The sequence below is a fragment of the Polyodon spathula genome, unplaced genomic scaffold, assembly GCF_017654505.1.
Source record: "Polyodon spathula isolate WHYD16114869_AA unplaced genomic scaffold, ASM1765450v1 scaffolds_731, whole genome shotgun sequence".
Lineage (NCBI taxonomy): Eukaryota > Metazoa > Chordata > Actinopteri > Acipenseriformes > Polyodontidae > Polyodon > Polyodon spathula.
The window spans coordinates 71,585-81,237 of NW_024472220.1; the positions used below are offsets into that span (position 1 = coordinate 71,585).

Genomic DNA, 9,653 nt, shown 5'->3' on the forward strand with positions numbered 1-9,653 from the left:
CAGTTTGCCTGTGCCTTCACTGTGCTTGATTACACGCTGCTGTGCTTTTACTATGATATATAAGAGAGCGTTATGTTCTGCAAGTGGTACCCTCCGCTACCACATCAATTGCCACTGAAGATCATATGGCATATGTGATCCGATGGGAATTAACAGCACAGGATTCAACCTCAGAAACTGCACTAAACGGACTGCGCTGTGTTTAGACGGTTGAGTTAACAAACAGGGGGAAAAAAATCGAGCTGCAATAATCGAAACTGAAACTATAATGCTAATCACCCCCGCTACCCAGTTGTGCAATGCGCAATAAAAGAAAGCCCAGGATCATCGGCGGTGCGCAGCGAGCTCAGTGCCGCTTAACGGGTGTTTGTATTCAAGACCTACAAGTTAGCCGTGCAGTTGAAGAATGAGACGTGAACTCTTTTTTCTAATCTGTAAGTACCGTTTTGCGTCTATGGAAAGAGCAAGCTTCTGCAAATACAGCTGCCTTCATTATTTGGAAACTGTGGTGCACACATAGAAAAAAAACGGGGGCAGCAAAACAGTGAAACTACATTGGAGTACTGTAGGGTTGCATACAAAACATACGGTACACCGGAGTGTAATTATTCTTATTATTAGACGTGTGTATAAGGGTTATTGATTATGGATTCTATATCAAGTGGAATGTGTCTCTGCCATCTACTTTCATAATGGAAGTGATGCTAAAATGACAAAACAGGACCTTAAAACAAAGAAAGACCAAAACACTTGCCAGGCAACAGAATACGATGTTTGAAATAACTGTTTAAGAATAATGTTTAGCACTGACAGCACTTCATAACTAATGAAATAGTTTAATAGCTGGAAATATTCACTCAGGCATCACAGATGGGGTGAGGGGGTGATGCTGACGGCTTTGCTCTCACTTAGTGCTCAATTGATGCAGGTGCTAGGATCATGAAAAGTCCTGCTAACACATTGCTTGTGTGTGTATTTGTTCCTCAAGTTATCTGTTTGTTCTCTTTCTTTTCAGTTATGTCTGCAGTGACCCAGTGTGGAGCTCTTGAAGGTAATGTGCAGTCATTTCAAAGAATACTCTGTGGAGGAATGTTAGAATGTGGTGCATCACCCAGTACACTGTGTGGTGCAGGTTTGCAGAATCCTGCACTCATATTTAATATTGCAGAGCACCTAAGTGACCTGCATTTTGCAGACCCGAGTCATTGTACAACCAGTAAAATACAACTGCTATGCAAGATCAGTGTTTGGGTGATGTAAAAATTGTCACTTTTTGAGGATGTTTGCGGTGTGAGCCAGCGCCATCTAGTGACCTGCCACTTTGGATCGCGTTTCTTTTTTATTGTAGCAATAATACAGTGTTGTGCTCGCCATGGTGCTGGCGCTTCCTAATATAAAGACATAAACTCATAGTCACCTTAACACAGACTGATCAGAAATGCAAAGAAATCTGAGTTGTTACAATAACAGCAATTGCAAATATCACTGTAAGGCAAAGGAACCTTGCAATGTGAATCCTTGAAAGTGGTTCTAGCTCACAAAAATATCCATAAAATGGTGCTTGAAGCTCCTCAGTACAGACACCCTTTAGTTTCCCTTTCAGGGCCGGCACCGCGGCCAGTGCTGACCCTGCAGGCTGGCTGGCCGGAGATATTCGTGGGGGAGAGTGTCACTCTGAGGTGTGTGATTGCGAGGCAGGCTGGGGGCTGGAGGTACACCTGGTACAGAGATGGGATTGCTGTGCGCGAGATGTACTCCGACCAGCTGGACGGTGCTGAATACACAATAAGAGACGCTTCTCGCTACCATAGCGGAGACTACACCTGTCAAGGGGAAAGGAGCTTCTCACCAGTACACCAGTCAGTGCGCAGCGAACCTGTCAAGATACTGGTGTCCAGTAAGTTAATACATTCATACAAATCTTCAATAGGGTAATAAAACCACTTTTTATTAACACATCAATTGCAGATTTTTTTAGTCTGGGTGCGGTCCATTTATCCTGCCGCCATGCTTCCTGTACAGCAAGGATTAGGACCCCCCCCTCTGAAGTGCTACAGGGTTAAAGTGAGTGCCTGGCTCAGGTAAACGTGGGGCTGTAATACATGCTGCACAGGAAGTAAACTAGACTGAGGAGAAGAACATCTAATAATTGAAATCCTCCAACTTAAAATGAACCCTGGGACTCAATTTTGATTCTGTTATTTTGTTTTTGTTTTATTTAACCAATGACAAGAAGCTCTGCTAACTGTGTGGAGTTATTTAATGCCTCATAAAATGACCCCCCCCAAAAAAATCTTTATCACATTTGTTGTTTCTTTTACACAGCATATCAACATGTAATAAAGCTTGATAAAAGGTCAAGTAAAGCAGGCACTGAGTTAAAAAGCAGGCAAGTGTGGCAAAGCACAATAGAACCAACCATGTTAAAAGAAAAACCAGTGAAAACATATCAGGGTCCACTAACAGATTCAACAGTGCATCGTCATTGCAGGAGTGCTCATAGTGCTGACAGTGCATCGTCATTGCAGGAGTGCTCATAGTGCTGACAGTGCATCGTCATTGCAGGAGTGCTCATAGTGCTGACAGTGCATCGTCATTGCAGGAGTGCTCATAGTGCTGACAGTGCATCGTCATTGCAGGAGTGCTCATAGTGCTGACAGTGCATCGTCATTGCAGGAGTGCTCATAGTGCTGACAGTGCATCGTCATTGCAGGAGTGCTCATAGTGCTGACAGTGCATCGTCATTGCAGGAGTGCTCATAGTGCTGACAGTGCATCGTCATTGCAGGAGTGCTCATAGTGCTGACAGTGCATCGTCATTGCAGGAGTGCTCATAGTGCTGACAGTGCATCGTCATTGCAGGAGTGCTCATAGTGCTGACAGTGCATCGTCATTGCAGGAGTGCTCATAGTGATGACAGTGCATTGTCAATGTCTGTGTTGCAGCTGGGCTGGTGATCCTGCAGGCTCCTCTGATGCCCCTCACTCAGGGAGAGGGGGTGACCCTGCGATGTCGTGTCCGGGGGAACCCTTCCCTCTCTCAGGTGCTTTTCTACAAGGATGACAAAGTGATTGGCTCTCAGGCCAGCCCAGTGCTGACCATGGCCCATCTCACAGAGGAAGACGAGGGCAGCTATTGGTGCAGAGCCACCTGGGGGAGGCAGTGGAACCTGTGCTCTGCCCGCTCCCTGGAGGTCAAGCTCTCAGTCACAGGTCTGGGCTTCGGATTTATTAATTTTTTCCTTTTATTTAATGAAATTAAATATAATTTCTAGAAGTAATAAAGTTTTGCTTTTGTGGATGAGAAAAAAAAGTTACAAGAAATAGATGTCTATAAATATTTATTTCAGCCCTTTTTTTTGCAAAACTCCAAAGATGCTAATTCAAAAGTATTCATACCCTTTGATGCTTTGATAGTATTGTCTACACGGTGCTAGAAATTTCTATATTGTAATGCAGAACCTAATTCTAGAAAAGTCTAGAAAATGCTGGATTGTAGGTGAACATTCTTAGAGAGTATAAAAGGGCTAGGCATAGGATGATTGCTGTCGTTACCAATAAGTCAATATGGGAAAAAGTAAAGAGCTATCTGAAGACCTTAGGCAGAAAATTATTTATTGTCATAAAGCTGGAGAAGGATACAAGAAGATTTCCAAGCATTTGAGTGTCTCAATTTCAACTACTGTTTCTATTGTTAAGAAGTACAAGACTCATGGTACTGTCACAACGCTCCCTCGGTCTGGAAGAAAGAAAGTTCTTTCACCAAGAACAAGTAGAAGAATTGTGAGGAAGGTTAATAACAATCCGAGATAAATATCCATAAAATGGTGCTTGAAGCTCCTCAGTACAGACACCCTTTAGTTTCCCTTTCAGGGCCGGCACCGCGGCCAGTGCTGACCCTGCAGGCTGGCTGGCCGGAGATATTCGTGGGGGAGAGTGTCACTCTGAGGTGTGTGATTGCGAGGCAGGCTGGGGGCTGGAGGTACACCTGGTACAGAGATGGGATTGCTGTGCGCGAGATGTACTCCGACCAGCTGGACGGTGCCGAATACACAATAAGAGACGCTTCTCGCTACCATAGCGGAGACTACACCTGTCAAGGGGAAAGGAGCTTCTCACCAGTACACCAGTCAGTGCGCAGCGAACCTGTCAAGATACTGGTGTCCAGTAAGTTAATACATTCATACAAATCTTCAATAGGGTAATAAAACCACTTTTTATTAACACATCAATTGCAGATTTTTTTAGTCTGGGTGCGGTCCATTTATCCTGCCGTCATGCTTCCTGTACAGCAAGGATTAGGACCCCCCCCTCTGAAGTGCTACAGGGTTAAAGTGAGTGCCTGGCTCAGGTAAACGTGGGGCTGTAATACATGCTGCACAGGAAGTAAACTAGACTGAGGAGAAGAACATCTAATAATTGAAATCCTCCAACTTAAAATGAACCCTGGGACTCAATTTTGATTCTGTTATTTTGTTTTTGTTTTATTTAACCAATGACAAGAAGCTCTGCTAACTGTGTGGAGTTATTTAATGCCTCATAAAATGACCCCCCCCAAAAAAATCTTTATCACATTTGTTGTTTCTTTTACACAGCATATCAACATGTAATAAAGCTTGATAAAAGGTCAAGTAAAGCAGGCACTGAGTTAAAAAGCAGGCAAGTGTGGCAAAGCACAGTAGAACCAACCATGTTAAAAGAAAAACCAGTGAAAACATATCAGGGTCCACTAACAGATTCAACAGTGCATCGTCATTGCAGGAGTCCTCATAGTGCTGACAGTGCATCGTCATTGCAGGAGTGCTCATAGTGCTGACAGTGCATCGTCATTGCAGGAGTGCTCATAGTGCTGACAGTGCATCGTCATTGCAGGAGTGCTCATAGTGCTGACAGTGCATCGTCAATGTCTGTGTTGCAGCTGGGCTGGTGATCCTGCAGGCTCCTCTGATGCCCCTCACTCAGGGAGAGGGGGTGACCCTGCGATGTCGTGTCCGGGGGAACCCCTCCCTCTCTCAGGTGCTTTTCTACAAGGATGACAAAGTGATTGGCTCTCAGGCCAGCCCAGTGCTGACCATGGCCCGTCTCACAGAGGAAGACGAGGGCAGCTATTGGTGCAGAGCCACCTGGGGGAGGCAGTGGAACTGGCGCTCTGCCCGCTCCCTGGAGGTCAAGCTCTCAGTCACAGGTCTGGGCTTCGGATTTATTCATTTTTTCCTTTTATTTAATGAAATTAAATATAATTTCTAGAAGTAATAAAGTTTTGCTTTTGTGGATGAGAAAAAAAAGTTACAAGAAATAGATGTCTACAAATATTTATTTCAGCACTTTTTTTTTGCAAAACTCCAAAGATGCTAATTCAAAAGTATTCATACCCTTTGATGCTTTGATAGTATTGTCTACACGGTGCTAGAAATTTCTATATTGTAATGCAGAACCTAATTCTAGAAAAGTCTAGAAAATGCTGGATTGTAGGTGAACATTCTTAGAGAGTATGAAAGGGCTAGGCATAGGATGATTGCTGTCGTTACCAATAAGTCAATATGGGAAAAAGTAAAGAGCTATCTGAAGACCTTAGGCAGAAAATTATTTATTGTCATAAAGCTGGAGAAGGATACAAGAAGATTTCCAAGTATTTGAGTGTCTCAATTTCAACTACTGTTTCTATTGTTAAGAAGTACAAGACTCATGGTACTGTCACAACAACGCTCCCTCGGTCTGGAAGAAAGAAAGTTCTTTCACCAAGAACAAGTAGAAGAATTGTGAGGAAGGTTAATAACAATCCGAGATTGACTGCCAAAGATATTCAGAGTGAGTTGGCTGCAAGTCGGGCTGGGGTTGCTATTTCAACCATAGGTTGAGTATTGCATGGTGAAGGTCTCAATGGTCACAGGTCAAGAAAAAACCTACTCTTAGGAAAACGTCACAAGGACAATCGCTTAAGGTTTGCAAAACTGCATTTGAATGATGACTATGAGTTCTGGTCAAAGGTTTTGTGGAGTGATGAAACACAAATTGAGCTGTTTGGTCACGCTGATAGTCATTACATTAAGTCTGGTGAGGCGTACAAAGAAAAGAACACCATACCGGCTGTGAAGCATGGAGGTGGTAATATCCTTCTATGGGGCTGTTCTTCCTCTAATGGCACAGGAAATTTAGTTCCAACACGTGGTAAAATGGATTCCATAGCATACCAAAAGATACTGGCCAATCATCTCCACTACAAAACTTGGTTTAAAGCGCAAGTGGACGTTAAAACACGACAACGATCCAAAGCACACCTCAAAATCTACTTCAGAATGGTTCAACCTTGAAGAATAAAATCAGGGTTCTGGAATGGCCCAGTCAAAGTCCTGATCTAAATCCGATTGAGAATCTTTGGTACGAGTTAAAGAAGGCTGTGCACAAGAGAAGTCCTCGGAATTTGAATGAACTGCAACAATTTTGCGTTGAAGAATAGTCAAAAATCACAAAACAATCATGCCAAAAGCTCATTGACAAATATCCTAATCGTTTAAAAGAGGTTATTATTGCTGAAAGGTGCCTCAACTAGCTATTAATTTAATTTTCCTTATCAGGGTATGAACACTTTTGAATGAGTATTTTTGGAGTTTTGCAAAAAATACTTAATAAAAAAAACTTTCTTTCCTCATCCACAAAAGCAAAACTTTTGCTACAGGCTTTTGACTCCAGCTGTATTTCTATAGTAAATGGCATGGGATTCCTAATTTTCTGTCACACTCCTTGTACGTTGTGGCAAAGTGGTTGGTAAGGGGAACAGATGTCGCGGTGATGCGGTGCAGGAGTGATGAACCGACAACAGTGATTCAGTGAATAAGTGCCTTATTGCTCTTTTCCAGGTCTGGCGACCGTCAAAAATAATAAACCCCCGGCAAAACACAACAATGTGTAAAGCACAGGGATAATGAAAACAAGGGCACAGTCCCGAACAAAAACAACGGTACGGTCACCAGTCCTGGGTGATCGAAAACGTGCAGGTGCTCAGTGCAGTGGTGCTCCGGATAGTGCTCTCCTTTCGACAGCTCTGGGGATGTGCGTTAACTGTCTATTAGTGCGACAAAGACAGACAATTACAGACAGACAGAAAATAACACACAGCACGTACAACACTCTTCACAAATACTCTCTGAGAGCTCCTCTCTCAGTCCTTCTCGCCTAACGTTAACCCAAACGAAGGAGAAGATCAGCGTTACCCTGGCCCCTATATGTAATCCAGCATGATATCGAGGTAAACGGTTGCAGCTGCCTTATTACTTGCAGCTGTCGAACTGTCAGGCCAGCCCTTCCAGATACTTCTCCTCCCGTTCTTTAGTGCCCTCACAGGTCGGGAGGAAGATTCATCACCAGAACTCATCTTTCCATCACATACGTACAGTAAAGTGCTTTGTAGTGGCTGCTGTGTGGTTGCTGTGTGTTGCAAGGAGAGCTCTTTCTCATGCTTGTCTGTTCTACAGAGCTGTTCAGTGAGCCTGTTCTGCAGCTGCTGTCAGGGACCCCAGTGCTGGGGAAGTCTCTGACTCTGAGGTGCCTGGCTCAGTTAACGGCTCGAAAGCCAGACACAGTGCTACGCTACTATTTTCTGAAGGAGGGGTGGATGCTGGGGACGGCCACTTCGAGGAACGTGTTCACATTGACAGCAGCACAGCTCAGGCACGCCGGGAGCTACAAGTGCAAAGTGACAGCAGACGGGACCAGCGTTGTGATGCTGAGCAATTCTGTGCAGGTTGGATTCACTGCTGGTGAGCTTCATTCACTTTCATAAACCAAATCAACTCAGTGACAAAGCATTTTCACTGGAAGTAATGCCTGACAACCCATTTCAACCCATTCAAAAAGACCAAACATTTTCCATTGAAAGTATTTCTTTTGGTTTTTCTATTGCGTGTTTTATAGTTTAATGCAGTGCATGTAACCATACTTCTGTCAGCCAGTCATTAATGTAAAAAATCCTGATTGTTCTCTATGTGCTACTCAGATTTCAAGAACTTCATGCAGTTACTTCCACACAGATATATCTGTGGGAGGGTTGCGTTGCGGTCCAGGTTGGCTAGCGGTGGGAACAGCAGATGCAGGAGTCAGAAGAGCACTGCTTTTTCTGCACGCTTTTTTATTAACAAATATAACTAACAAAACAGTTAAACAAAACCTCAGAAATAAAGCAGCTCCGAAGCTAAAGCTGTCTGGGTGCAGGGACAGCAATCACACCCTGCTGCTTCCTTAAACTAGCTCCCCCAGGAGCTGTCTCCAAGCTGACCTTTAGACCATGGGGTAAGGCCTGAGTGACCATCAGTAGCAACTCTAGGACCTGGACACATTCTGCACAGCTTCTTCAGGGATGGGATTTTCTGTAAACTTGCTTTCTGAAGATAACACCCCGAAACACATGCACACACTGAATACAAACTCGCACATGCAGAGCCTCTGCCCTGCACCGCATCTGTGTTTGTAAGGATGTTGTTTTTGCATGAAAAGGAATGTATGTGAATTGTGCATGAGAGTGCAGAATTCCAGACAATGAGTTTTCTGATTGCTTACCTGTCTATGTTCTCAGATAGTTCTGCAGATAAACTGACTCCTCACTTGTTCACAGATCCTGTAGAGGAGGACTATGAGGAGAGTGCCTACAAACCTGGACCTGCCAACCTCTCTACTGTGTACTCTAAACCTACTGTCCACTCCTACCCAGACTCCCCCAGTCTCTCTCCCCCCTCTCTCCCTGATACCTCTATTGACACTGCCCACCCCCTCCCAGACTCCCCCAGTCTCTCTCCCCCCTCTCTCCCTGATACCTCTATTGACACTGCCCACCCCCTCCCAGACTCCCCCAGTATCTCTCCCCCCTCTCTCCCTGATACCTCTATTCACACTGCCCACCCCCTCCCAGACTCCCCCAGTCTCTCTCCCCCCTCTCTCCCTGATACCTCTATTGACACTGCCCACCCCCTCCCAGACTCCCCCAGTATCTCTCCCCCCTCTCTCCCTGATACCTCTATTCACACTGCCCACCCCCTCCCAGACTCCCCCAGTATCTCTCCCCCCTCTCTCCCTGATACCTCTATCCACACTGCCCACCCCCTCCCAGACTCCCCCAGTATCTCTCCCCCCTCTCTCCCTGATACCTCTATTGACACTGCCCACCCCCTCCCAGACTCCCCCCTGATACCTCTATCCACACTGCCCACCCCCTCCCAGACTCCCCCAGTATCTCTCCCCCCTCTCTCCCTGATACCTCTATCCACACTGCCCACCCCCTCCCAGACTCCCCCAGTATCTCTCCCCCCTCTCTCCCTGATACCTCTATCCACACTGCCCACCCCCTCCCAGACTCCCCCAGATCTCTCCCCCCTCTCTCCCTGATACCTCTATCCACACTGCCCACCCCCTCCCAGACTCCCCCAGTATCTCTCCCCCCTCTCTCCCTGATACCTCTATTCACACTGCCCACCCCCTCCCAGACTCCCCCAGTCTCTCTCCCCCCTCTCTCCCTGATACCTCTATCCACACTGCCCACCCCCTCCCAGACTCCCCCAGTCTCTCTCCCCCCTCTCTCCCTGATACCTCTATTCACACTGCCCACCCCCTCCCAGACTCCCCCAGTCTCTCTCCCCCCTCTCTCCCTGATACCTCTATTCACACT

At 45.7% G+C, this 9,653-nt stretch overlaps 1 protein-coding gene across 1 annotated transcript; it reads left to right on the forward strand.

Annotated features, from left to right (window-relative positions):
• Positions 1-12: 12 nt before the first annotated feature.
• On the forward strand, positions 13-9,373 carry LOC121308507 (Fc receptor-like protein 5). Its single transcript, XM_041240942.1, has 8 exons — positions 13-434; positions 1,016-1,051; positions 1,604-1,897; positions 2,945-3,211; positions 3,872-4,165; positions 4,917-5,183; positions 7,471-7,755; positions 8,607-9,373. Exons 1-8 carry the CDS (start codon positions 407-409, stop codon positions 9,371-9,373), a joined length of 2,238 nt encoding a protein of 745 aa, XP_041096876.1. The 5' UTR covers positions 13-406.
• The last annotated feature ends 280 nt before the right edge of the window (positions 9,374-9,653 follow it).

Excerpts from the sequence above, each read along its gene's own strand:
- LOC121308507 (XM_041240942.1), top strand. The coding sequence starts at position 407 with ATGAGACGTGAACTCTTTTTTCTAATCT. Across the intron at positions 1,898-2,944 it reads TGTCAAGATACTGGTGTCCA|CTGGGCTGGTGATCCTGCAG; the intron begins GTAAGTTAATAC and ends TCTGTGTTGCAG. Across the intron at positions 4,166-4,916 it reads TGTCAAGATACTGGTGTCCA|CTGGGCTGGTGATCCTGCAG; the intron begins GTAAGTTAATAC and ends TCTGTGTTGCAG.